The 13,475-nt window shown below is 39.2% G+C and overlaps 1 protein-coding gene across 1 annotated transcript in view; it reads left to right on the top strand.

The window, feature by feature from the left end:
• Positions 1 to 13,475, top strand: part of Sorcs3 (sortilin related VPS10 domain containing receptor 3) — a 596,124-nt gene that overhangs the window by 542,493 nt on the left and 40,156 nt on the right. Inside the window, exons 17-18 of the mRNA XM_021151815.3 lie at positions 7,550 to 7,663; positions 11,886 to 12,057. Coding sequence (XP_021007474.1) covers positions 7,550 to 7,663; positions 11,886 to 12,057 — 286 coding nt within the window. The remainder of the gene's footprint in view (positions 1 to 7,549; positions 7,664 to 11,885; positions 12,058 to 13,475) is intronic.

The raw sequence follows: 13,475 nt of genomic DNA, 5'->3' as shown, positions 1-13,475 counted from the left end.
ACTTTCTAAAGTTGCCACTGCCTGCCAAAACATCACTACTAGCTTGGAACCAAATGTTTTAGCCCATGCGCCTATGTGACATTTCACATTCAAAGCATAATACATAGCAATGTATTCAGACCATGAATTTCAGAGTACCTCGACTCCTTCTCAGACAGAGTCCACTGAGGTCCACTCTGTTTGAGCATGCCGTACTACAGAGTCCACGGTGTTTCCTGAAGCCAAAGGATACTTTCCTACCCATTGCTAGAAGGACTGATGAGTAAGGTTAAAAAGTCTATAAAATAATATTTCTTTCCTTAAATGATTCTTTTTACTGGCCTGTATAAAAATCCCAACACTTGCATTCACAAGGTTTTATTCTGGGAAATTTTCATAATTTCTGTGCCTTTATTTCCTTGGCTTTGAAATAAAAATACATAACACGCCTCTCATCAGGTCCTAGGGAGAAATAAATGAATTAGTAAATGAATCGGGGTAGATCATTAATATAGATAAGGCGCTTACCCAAGCTGTTTACAACATAAACCTACAACATATGGTAGTTGTTGCAGCTGCTGGAGTTGTGAGCCGTACCCCAGAGTTTAAGTGATCTCCTAGGATTCATATCTCATAAATCAGAGCTGATAAGACCAAGTGAGCACTGTTTTCAAGGCTGTACCTCTGGGTATTATACAATTATTTTAATGCTAGTGACAATACTTAAAGTATTTTTTGAGCTCTTCTTTGGGGACTGTTGTCAGAATCTTAGTAAAACAGACTATATGGAAGAGGAGGGAACCCTTTCAAAGCCTTCCGAGGTTCTTGAATTTGTGCTGCTAGAGGTCTCACCCATATTCAAGATACTGTGATGTCTTCGGTATCTTCATCATTGCCATCAATGAGAAGCCAATGAGCAGTCTGTTCAGAAGTTACCTAACCATAGTTACGGAAGTGGTAGAGGCAGAGTCGAGGTTTACATGCAGGTATGGCTGAACCTTATCTTGCTGCTTCTGTGCCGTCTGTTGCTCAGGAAACCATGTAGGCCTCATTACTGGAGCTTTCTTTTCTCTTTGAGGAGGAATGGCGGGGGGGGGCTCTACATTTAGTTCCTCTCAAATTAAAGCTCATCTCCAAATGGCCCAAGCCGATTGCTCTAAGTGAAACTTAATATAGACTATTTCATTAACTCCAAAGACAATTTCAAATAAAAAAAAATTACTATTGCTAGTGGAATTGTAATAGGTATAAGGTCTCCAAGTAGACATTGTAAAATTATATATATATATATATATATATATATATATGATTTTTGCATTTCTATATCAATCATACCTTATATTAAAAAGAAGGCAGAAAACACTTGACATTGACACAGGAAGGACCTAGTTTTGATGCCTGGTCACCATTAAATAACAACAACAGAGGTCACGTGACCTAACTGTGTTCTTGTACTGTTTCTGTGTCTAGAAGCAGCAACTTTTGATGATGATCCTAGGATTATTAATAGTGGTTTTAGGGTAAATGTTTGAAATTGTTCTCAAGTATTAGTATTGGATTTAAGATAGTGTTTCGCCTCTCTTACTCTCTCACCCTCTTAATCTCTGTCCCTTCTCTTTGTGACCCCTTTCTCCCCTTCTACCTCCCCCGTCTCTCTCCACTTTCTGGCTGGCCTCCCCGCCCCACCCCAGTGTGTCTATCTGTGTGTCTCTATTCCCTTCCCAACTCCCCTTCTTACACCCTAAATAAACTCCATACAACAACAACAACAACAACAACAACAACAACAAAGATTCGGTTTTTACAGTTGAGGGAGACAGCTCAGCAGTTAGGGTATTTGTTTCTCTTGTAGAGGACTGGGGTTCAGTTCCCAGGCTCTGCATGGTGATTTACAAGCATCTGTCCCTCCAGTTTCAGGGCAACTGATGCTCTCTTCTGACCTCCGCAAGCACCAGGTGACTATACAGCACAGATGCATGAGTGCAAACAAAACACTAACACAAAGTCAAACAAAGTAAAGTAAAATACATTTTTTTTCATCGAGTCAAGTCTAGTTTGCCTTAGTCTTTAGTGTTAATCCTGGAGAGCAGGATGGGAGCCTGGTGTGATAGCCTGACTCCTAGGGTCCCCTTGTGTGAACTTAGAGAGGAAGGTATTTGCCAGGGATAAAACAGAAGCAGATGCACTTTTCTTATCTGTTCCTTTTGCTCACTCAACAGTAGCTTGGGTTGAGTACTTATTATGTGCCTAGTATTGTAATAGTCTTACAGGAATAATCTTAGTTTTCTTATCTAGCTTTAGGAAGAGTTAGGCACTTTATAGATGGAAACAGACACAGAGAGAGCTTCATTTGCTCAAGACAATAATATTCTAATTTCTGATTTAGAATGCCATGATAGTTTCTTCCATGTTTAGTATGAAGTCATATCCACAGGATGAGTTTATTCAGTGTAGAGGCAAAAGACAGAGAGGGAGGGATTTGGGGTGCCACATATAATTTCAGGTGTACCTACAGTCTGCATATGGAATATAAGTGAGCATGCTTTTTCTCTATAGTGGACAAGCTAAAGTATAAACAAGACAATAAACAATGTATAAAAAAGAATTACTGCCCCCAGAAAAATGACGTAACAGAAAATGAAAAAGAATATTACAAAGTATTGAGTTTTATGATCCAGTACTGAGTCTATTACCATAACTGCTAGTCACATGTGATTGTTTGCATTAAAATAAAATTAAATTAAGATGCAATTTCTTAGCTGCTCTGGTTAGTGGTTATCATAATGGAGCATAGCTGTATGAAATATTTTCACTGTAGAGGGTTCGGTTCAGCAGAGCTGGTGTTATCACTGGTGGGAAGGTGGTTAGAGCAAAGAGATCATTGGGCAAGTAGATCACGTGTAATTATGGATGGCTTCTCTCAGTGAGTGGTAATGGAGCTATCCCAATTAACTAAATCAAATAAGCACACCTTTAGGGAGGGGAGCAACAGACTGATTTAAACAGAGCAGATATATAAGCAGCCTGTTAGCAGGATGGATAAGGCAGATGGCCACCACCATGGAATTAGGTCAAAAGAAAGGCTTAAGGAATGGTTGTCTGGTTTTCTGAGTAATTTTTGCTAAAGATACAATGGTCTCATTTTCTATGGCTGTGTCTGGGTTCATTCTTTAGCCAGTGAGGATGGTGAATGTTATTCTTGTGGTAGCTGCTTCTGTTTTATGAGTGCTCCCACTGTGGCTGAGAAGAGCCACCTTATCCTAAGCCTACCCCAGTGCACCACAAGAATGGAATCGAAGCATCTGTCTGGCATACGTTTTACAATCTCAGCTGCTAGGTGGAGAAGTAGAGGGAGGATGGGGTCAGCAATACTGGTCTGGCCTATGCCTGGCTTGACATGCATGTAGACCTTTAAGCTTATTGGAAAGCGACCTTGGCTTCCTGACTGGTGGAGAGTTTCAGAATGGGGCTTAGCAGTTAACATTATATTATATTATATTATATTATATTATATTATATTATATTATTATTATATTAATTATTATTAATATTATAAAGTATTGAGTTAAGAACATACACCGTTCTTTCAGAGGAGCTGCTATTATTTTCTAGCACCCACATTGTGCAGCTCACAAACACATGCAACTCCATTCTAGGGGATCCAATGCTTCCACAAGCACTGCACTCGTGCACTTTCACACATGTGTGTGTACATCATGCACTCATGCATGCATGTGTTCATACACATACTTAAAAATAAAAGAAATGTTTTGTTTTGTTTGTTAAGTTTCAGAATATTCTTGCAGGGCAGAGTCCACCTTCTGATTAAGTGGTAACCCTTAGGACTAGGCTAATGTTAAACACAAATCAGCAGTCTTAATCACCACTATATGCCAGGAGTAGCTTGGTCAATGTCTGGCAACTCATTCATCTTCTTATGTTTCTTTACAGTCCAGAGCTGAGGGGATTGGATCTTTGAATCCATGCTGCAAACTGCCCTTCCTATAGTCTCCCTATCCCTGTCCCTGTCCCTGTCCCTGTCCCTGTCCCTGTCCCTGTCCCTGTCCCTGTCCCTGTCCCTGTCCCTGCCCCTCTCCCTCTCTCCCCCCTCTCTGTCTCTCTCTCTGTGTCTCTGTGTCTCTGTCTCTGTCTCTGTCTCTGTCTCTGTCTCTGTCTCTCTCTCTCTCTCTCTCTCTCTCTCTCTCTCTCTCTCACACACACACACACACACACACACACACACACACTTTTCAATTCCTGAACTGTCCTCACCATTTCTCTTTCTCAGTCTGAGGCTTGTCCTTGAGGGGGTAGGGGTAGGTGTTAGACCATATGCATATGGTTGGAAATGTACAGATTTTTTTTTCCCTATACAGGTAGACATTCAACAGCTTTTATAATCAAGCACCACACAGGGGTAAATTATGAATCGAAGTGAACTGCCTGTGCGCATGCGGAATCTGACAGCATACTTCCCTGAGGCAAATCAGCCTTTCTGGTGTATTCTGTTCAGATCTCACAATTCATCTGCTCCCACCTTCTCTGAGGAAGCTGGAACACAGGCTGTTTGTTTGATTGTTTGTTTGATTGTTTAAGTCCTGCAGACTCATGGGCTGGGAGGAAGGCTGGCCAGTGTGAAAGAGTTTAATATGCATTTAGCAGAAATTAATGAATAAGTCCACAGCTTGGAGGCAGCCGGTTTCGGCAAGTGTTGTTAAATATTAATGAGGTGTTTTTGCTCTTTGGGGAAGAGGAGCGCGCTTGATGCACCTTTTTTTAATTACTGCCACGCTAACAGGTAGCAGAGCTGAACAGAATTGCTGAAGATGGCTACATTTCGCCAAGAACCTTGAAAACATTTCTAGCCTCCCCAAGGCTACTTAAGAGAAGCATCCTTCCTTCCCAGACTCCCAGTATTTTCTAGGGTCAGCAGGACTGGTCAACAGGTTCATCTTATAAAGGCATAGGGGGATTTTCGAGAAGTAGTATACACATACCACAGCCCAGTGTTTCCAGGCATAAATAAGGCTTGAAATTCAACATTCTGTGGTGTGCTGACAAATGTTTAACTCTTTGGGAACACACACTGAATGCTGTACATATTCCCACAGTGGCTGATTTCAGCATTATACTAATGAATGAAGAACTGAGCAGACATGGCCAGTAGCTCTGCTTTATATAGTATTCCTACTAAGCACACACATGGGTATAAAAGACCCTGAGAACATAAACAAAATAACAATATTCATATGTTACTTAGCATATGTTGCACATGTAAAACATATATACAATGTTATAATTATATGATGCTAAAATGCAATAAAGCAGTAGATTATGTTTTGTGTATTTACTGACTTTTAAATATAATTAATGTGAATGAAATGTCATATAATTTAAAGTTTAATAATGGCTTTAACAACCATTAATGACCATGCAAAATTCCCACAATTTTCAAAGTCAGATCTCATGGACTATTACAAGCTACACTAAGTCCAGAAGAATCATGAGCCAGGCGCTCTCTCCTCTTGGATCTGACACTCGCCAAAGGAGTCACCTGGCAGAAACGTCTCTTTCACTCCCCTTTCTCCCAACTTCACTGAACCATGGTTGTATCAAAGCTGCTCTTGATTCTGCCTTTCCATTGATTGGCAACCCTGCTCACATCCACTCCACTCATTGCTTGGGCATTTGGAGATTCTTTCTGCAGTCAACCCTCCAGTATCTTGGTCAAGGGGACTTTCCTCTTGCAGAAATAGACACAATTCAATGGGGAATTAGAAAGATTGCGTTTGAATGCACCTATGACATTATTTTACTCAATAGCACTTATGATAGATGATTCAATTGTTGAAAATCAGTGATATATATATATATATATATATATATATATATATATATATACACGTACATATATATATGAGTGTGTGTGTGTGTATATATATATATATATATATATATATATATATATATATATATTGCCATTTCAGATCCAACATGTGATAGTCCCCTAAATTGCATGCAGTAAACTAGCACTAGGCTCATATAACCTAGATATTAGGGAAGAATAAGGAAGAAACCACAAAACAGAAAAAAAGAGTAGTGATCCATGCCCATTACATATCATACAAAAGAAAGAGAGAGAGAGAGAAAGGAAGGAAGAAAGAAAGGAAGGAAGAAAGAAAGAAAGAAAGAAAGAAAGAAAGAAAGAAAGAGAGAGAGAGAGAAAGGAAGGAAGAAAGAAAGAAAGAAAGAGAGAAAGGAAGGAAGAAAGAAAGAGAGGAAGGAAGGAAGGAAGGAAGGAAGGAAGGAAGGAAGGAAGGAAGGAAGGGGACTAAAGGGGTAGCTAGAAGTAGGCTAGGTTCCTATGTGGATAGTAAAGAACATGATGTCATTCATCAGTCAATACTTCTTTATGCTGCCTTAGGTTTGGTTGCAGTGTGAGATGTATCCTCAAAGGAATGAAGAAAAAATTGAGGGCAGACCTTGCCACATTTATCTGATGGGTCATAGCATACAGTGAACAATAAGCAAGTCATTGTTGCATTTGTATACCTGTCTTCCTTCCGTTCCTGTCCTGCATTCACTCAGATAGTTTCCCAGTGTTCTCAATGGACTTTCACAGACAGTTAGTTCATAGACTATGTAAGAAGAAAAATGAAATATATCAGTGTAGGGTAGAGAGTGATTTGCCTTCCCCCGTGCTTCCTTGATCCTCAGTGGGTTGATATGACACTGAGGCTGTGCTGTCTGGGTTTCAGGCATCCTCTTGATGTGGAATTTGGAAGCATGGACCAAGAGAGGGTGCTCTCTGTGAGCACCAGATCTGGCTGGTTCTAAGAATTTAATCTCCTCCACCCACTTTATTACTCTTATATTTTGACATTTACACATCTGAAAACCTTATAAAACACCAAGAAGGAGGGGTATGCTATTTGGCCTCGAGTGCTATGGCTGTGATCCTGTAGGAGCACAGAAAAGAACTCTGGTTTTGTTTTATATTTAAGGATGTATAGGCTATCTTAACAAAAGAAGTCTGAATTCCTGTGGGCATACATGTGAATACAAACACATACACACAAGTTTGAAAGCAGTTGAATTTAAAGTAAAAAATGAATATAAATTCTGTGAAATCAATTTTCAGACAGTACATATTGAACCACTACATAGAAATGTATCATGACCTTTAAAGACATCTTCCTGGTTGCCATTTACTTATTTAATTAATTTTGTGATTCAAAGTATGATTTTTGAATGTATAGTGCCCCCCCTGCCCCCAGCTCTCACCTCCAAGCCACTGTGCCCATCCTGTGTTTGAATTCATGTACTTTCTAGTCTGAATTTTTTTTTTCGATACTCTGATTTTTCTCTCTAGACTGAAATTCTAAATGATGAGACCATTTCTAAAAGCATACTGTTTTTATTAAGACAAGGGTATTTGCCTCACTGGGGTTAATTAAAACAATGAGTTATGACTTTGGGGAAGAAGTGGGACTTTTGTATATTTATGGATACCTTTGGGTGTTTTAACATTTCCTAACACATCATTCTACCATGTTTATCTTCTTGATAGTGACTATGGCTATGAGAGACATGGAGAGAGCCAGTGTGTCCCAGCTTTCTGGTACAACCCAGCTTCCCCTTCAAAGGACTGCAGCCTTGGTCAAAGCTACCTTAACAGCACTGGGTAAGCCCAATGCATGACGGAACTCCACTCGTTATTTTCCATTCACAACTCATGGTTGTCCATTCACAATGATGAAATGAAAGGAAGTGTATCTTTATTGAAAAGAATGAGCATTGATTGGATAAGTTTATATCAAGAGGCTTTTGAGGGAATCTGAGGAAATGTTTAGTCAAGGATAGACTGTTTAGAAACCATCAGAAGTAGTTATCAGCCAGAAATACCACTTACAAATGATCTCTAGAAAATTATAGTTGTTGTGTCTTTAAAACCTCCATTGCCTGCCTTCAATTGTAGTCTGTAGATATTATAGCGCTCCCTAATGGAAGATCAATGCATATTCTCAAACACTAACACTTGATGCACAAGCCCCATTCTAACCACTTCTGGAAGAGGATAAGGACACTCAGGACACTTTCAGTAATCGTCTTGTTGCCTGTTGTCTCTCATTGCCCATCTAGTTACCCTCAGACACTCCACAGAGGTTTTCTTGGAGATGGGTTGTTTCATCCTTTTTCTCTCTCTTTTTCTTTCTTTCTTTTTTTAAAAATTAATTGATTATTTTATTTACTTACATTTCAAATGTTGTCCCCCCCCTTTACAGTCTCCCCTCTACAAACCCAACATTTTGCTTCATACAGGAAATGCACCTCAGTGACAAAGACAGGCACTACCTCAGAGAAGTCATCGTTTTTAATAGTTGAGTTGTACTTCATTGTGTAAATTTATCAGACCTTCAAAGAAGGCCTAGTTCCAATACTTCTCAAACTATTCCACAAAATAGAAATGGAAGGAAGACTACCTAACTCACTCAATGAAGCCACAGTTACTCTGATACCTAAACCATACCAAGACCCAACAACAAAAAAAAAGAGAACTTCATGCCAATTTCGTTTATGAATATCAGTGCAAAAATACTCAACAAAATTCTCACGAACAGAATCCAAGAACACATCAAAACAATAATTTACCACGATCAAGTAGGCTTCATCCTAGGGATACGGGAATGGTTCAGTATATGGAAATCCATACATGTAATCTACTTCATAAACAAACTCAAGGGAAGAAATCACAGAATCATTCTTTTCTTTACTGCTTCTGTGACCCAGGAGAGACCTGGAGAGTGGACAGTTGGGACCATGACACCTTTCCCATGTTTTGATGTGTCTTCTGGTTACCTGAGTTTCTGTGAGTCAGCTTCTGATTTGGAACATCTAGCATGGAGCTAATTTCTTCATTTGTAACAATTTTCCCACACAGAGTGGAGAGGTTGCAGGTGTTCCAAAGATGCAAGACCGGAGTGCTCTGGCCTCCACTCTCATGTCTGCCTGAGTTTCTTCTGCTGCATTAGCCAAGGTGTCCAGATTCCTTTACTTTGACCCTGGATGGTTGCAGAGAGCAGTGGGCACTATCTAAATGTCTGCCATCTGCTAAGGAAACTTACACATGGATAGGTGTGCTGAGTAGTGTGAAATACTCTAAAACTATTGCTTTTTTAGGTAAATAGTTGATTGGGGGGGGTTATTCCTAGATGCTGGGCTGGGCATTTGAGTGATTTACTGTAGTGTTTTTGTAAGAAAATGTTTTAAAGATTTAAATAATTTAATGCAGATTGAACACTTTGAAGGTAAGGAGATGGACTTTCTTGTTCTTGTAGGAGAACAAGAAAACATAACAGTCGCATGGAAGCATCTGCAAAAGGCAGCTTCTACCTCCGCATCCTTTGGAAACAATTAGAAATTAATACTCTTAGGACATATCACTTAAGCACATGGCATCTGGAGCTAGATGCAATTTTAAGCAACATAGGTATGCAAAAAGGAAATAGCTAACTAAGTCAGAAAAGGATTTTAAAAAAATTATATTCACTTTTTTCTTTGAAAGATTTTTTTATAGGTATCTAAAAACAAAAATTTCCCAACTTTGACCAATATCATACATTACTAAGAGAGTTTTCTTGGTAGCCATATAAAAAAGGAAGTGGTTAACATAAAGTTTGCCTTATGATACAATAATTCTAAGATGCTAATCATGACCAAAACTATCTTATAAGTAGAAATAGCCCATAAAGATTATCATAGAATAATTTGATTTAATTAAATATGTGATAATCAAAAGGACTGCATTATATATATATATATATATATATATAATGCGTATAAGTATAATGTGTATAAGTATAATGTAATGTATATAACTAATTTGTCATATTAAACTAATTAATATGTGGAAATAATTGTAATATTGTACATTGTTTAAGGTGATAAAACATAACTATTGTCATTTCACTAATAGATATTAACTACATCTCAAGCCTTGATAGCCATGTGTGAAGATTGACTGCCATACTGGATAGCAATGATACGGACATATTTCAGTAGACAGTTGATAATGATGTATTATTAACTTCATTTGAGCCAGGTGCTATCTACAACATTTGATTTGCATCGCCATGTGATCTCAGAAGAAGCAATAGAGGCTGGGTGTGATCCAGTTGTGGGGCAGTGCTAAGAAAGAAAAGCCAGATATAATGGAGGACTGATGTCATCTAGACTTCCTTGGCTTTAGGTTTTTCAGGATAAGATACCATCGATCAACTGATTATTCAAGAGGGTGAAGGAAGACAAGACTTGATGGTGGTGATGGTGGTAGTGGTGGTCATACAGAGAGTGGTAATACTGGGATAATTTATGTGTTTTTCTTAGAACATCAATTTTAGTGATGATGCATAGATCACGGACTTTCTGGAAGTAATAACTATGCAGCAGGTCAAAGGTCAAGGCAAGCACTTGGGTCAGTGGCCAAGGCAATTGCTGGGACATTGCCACACATTCGATGCCATTACCATAGAAGTTGCCAGTGTTTTGTAGGGAGGTTTCCCAGGAAAACCCCTTTAGTAAGGTTGACTTAGTATAGCAGAGTTGAATAGGACTTAAAAACTGTGCTTCTAATGTGACATTTGTGTTGAGGAAATAATGCTTCAGAAAACAGAGAAAATATGTTATAAAATGGCCTAGTGACTCCAGGGTAAAAGTTATGATTTTGATTTTGATTTTCACTAGACATTCTATTAATGACACCCTGGCATGGAGAGAAGATAGGGAGAAACTTTCTGATTATGGGGAGTTAAAAGTTTGATGTTCTAACTGCTTCCTGGTACAGAGAAAGTTGGAGGCAGCCTTGGGGAAATAGACCAGACCCTTGCTGACAGACGGAGGTGTGCACTCGCTTGCTTTTCCTGCTTCTCTAGTCCAGTGCTTGCTTCCTCTGTTGTGTGTGAGTCAGACATTGATTTTTCTAGGCTGGTTTAGACACTGATCAGATCCCTGGTGCACTAGGTGGGATCAATACTAATGTTTAAGGAGCCAGCCTTTCTGAGATATGGGGATAGCAGCTCCGGAGCACTGTTTATCTTTGTGAGTAGCCGTAGTTTTTGAAACTTGCCTTTTATGAGTAACTATGAGAAGTGTTTTTGCTTGCTTATTTTCTCTTGCCCTCCCTCCTCCCTGCCTAACACACATGTGCACACACACACACACATATCCATACATACACATAAATATACACACACAAACATGCCCATACATATATACATACACACAAATAAACACACATACACACACATAAATACAGACATGCATATATGTGTGCAGATATACAATACACACACATACATATACACAGGTCTACATATATAAACACACCCATTCATGCTCATAAATGTACACACACATATTCAAGCATGCCCATACTCATATACATATAACATATATATATATATATATATATATATGTAAACACATATACACATATACATAAACACATGCACATATTATAAATGCAGACATACTTATACATGCACACACATACACATATATACAAACATACACACATACACATACATAAGCACACCCATGCATACACGTGAATACATACACCACACACTTACATATGCCCATACACATATACATACAAACATTTTATATCTATCTATCTATCTATCTATCTATCTATCTATCTATCTAGATATCTAGATATATATACATATATATATATATATATACACAAACACACATGCATAAACACATATACATGCATAAACACATGCATGCTTATACATATGTATGTGGACAGATACATGCACACACATACATATATACACACACACTACAGTCTACACCATTTTCAAAACTGTTTTTTTTTTTTTTTTGTCAAATCTCTTTAGGTACCGGAGGATTGTATCCAACAACTGCACAGATGGGCTAAGAGATAAGTATTCTGCTAAGACTCAGTTGTGTCCTGGAAAAGCTCCTCGGGGCCTCCATGTGGTGACCACTGACGGGCGCCTGGTGGCAGAACAGGGCCATAATGCAACCTTCATCATTCTAATGGAGGAGGTAGGTGACCACTTGGGTGTCTGCAGTCAGAACCACATGCTGGCAGTTCCTTGATCTCAGGAACAGAAGGAGACAGAAAGCTAACATTCTCACGAGCTGCCCAGTTATCACAGAGAAAAGAAGAGGAGGGGATAATACTCCAGTCATCTGTAAGGAAGACCCAGCCCACAGTGCCTGTGGAAGAGATTGCTAGCTTGTTCACTTGTTCTCCCTCCATTCTTCCCTCTTCTCTCTATCTCTTCCCCCTTCTATATCCTTTATATTTGACCTTGTATTAGGGCTTTGGCTCTGAGCTAGGGCCTTCGATTTTTTATTTATTTATTAATTAATTTATTTTATTTATTTTTTTTGAGACAGTCTCACCTTGTCTCTTTTGACACAGGAACTCTCTAGGCCCGACTCGAAGTCATAGTGCAGCCCACAGCCCACACTGCATTCGAACTTATATTCCACATCCTTGTACACCTTTAGGACTGGGATTATCACTTGAGCCATTAGGACCTACCTGGAAATAGTCTTAAGGCTTCTCTTTAGTTTCTGCTTTGGAAATATTTATTGCCATAAGGATACAACCTACAAACTCTGAGTGGTGGGGAGGACATTCAAATCACAGCCGTTGATTTTCAGAGCCTCTCTTGCTTTGTTCTAATTCTTCCCCTCATTAATTAGAAAAGCCCACACGTCTTTAAAGAGTCTTGAACCTATGTATGTGAGGACAGGGAAGATGACTGAAATATATTTTAAAGTTAACTTTATACAGAGCACAACTGCATGGGTGGCTTCTCCATCAGCAACCGGCTTCATTAACTCAACTCATTGCTTACTGTCTTTTGCAATTCAGGCAGTCAGACTGGAGTGCATGCTGTTGCTCTGCTCCACCTCTCTGCTTCTTGCCCCCTGTGTGATGTGTTCCTTCTGCCCAAACCAGGGACTTCCCTAGCACTCTTTGCTGGACTGGGAGAACTAGAAGGCTTGCCTGATTGACAATGCCCTCTAAATTTATATGCAAATTGCTCTGGGCTCTTGAGATCTTGAAAAGGGAGCAAAGCAAGCCAGGAGGTTTTTCTCACTAGTCTGAACACCTCAGAGTCTTTAAAGTCCAAACTGTAATTCGAAGAAAGGTGCAGGCTTCTTATCCTGACCTGGCAGATACCTCAGCCTTCTCTCACACTGATGCTTGAATTAGAGAGCTTTATGATTCACAGAGGAGGTCATTATCACATTTCCACTAGAGAGTTTTCAGGACCAGAGCTATAAAAACTTTCTCAAATGGATGTGAAGAGCCATGATCTTATCCACTTCGATTGCCTGCAGTTCATTTCCACTTTCATTTACATCTGTACACTCAAGGGTAGTTGACATCCTGAGAGGGTCAAGAGAGCATCCATCAGCATTTCATTCACATGTGCATTGCTGTG

Source organism: Mus caroli, unplaced genomic scaffold (genome assembly GCF_978045245.1).
Source record: "Mus caroli unplaced genomic scaffold, Mus_caroli_1 scaffold_20, whole genome shotgun sequence".
Lineage (NCBI taxonomy): Eukaryota > Metazoa > Chordata > Mammalia > Rodentia > Muridae > Mus > Mus caroli.
This window is presented reverse-complemented; position numbering and strand designations above follow the sequence as displayed.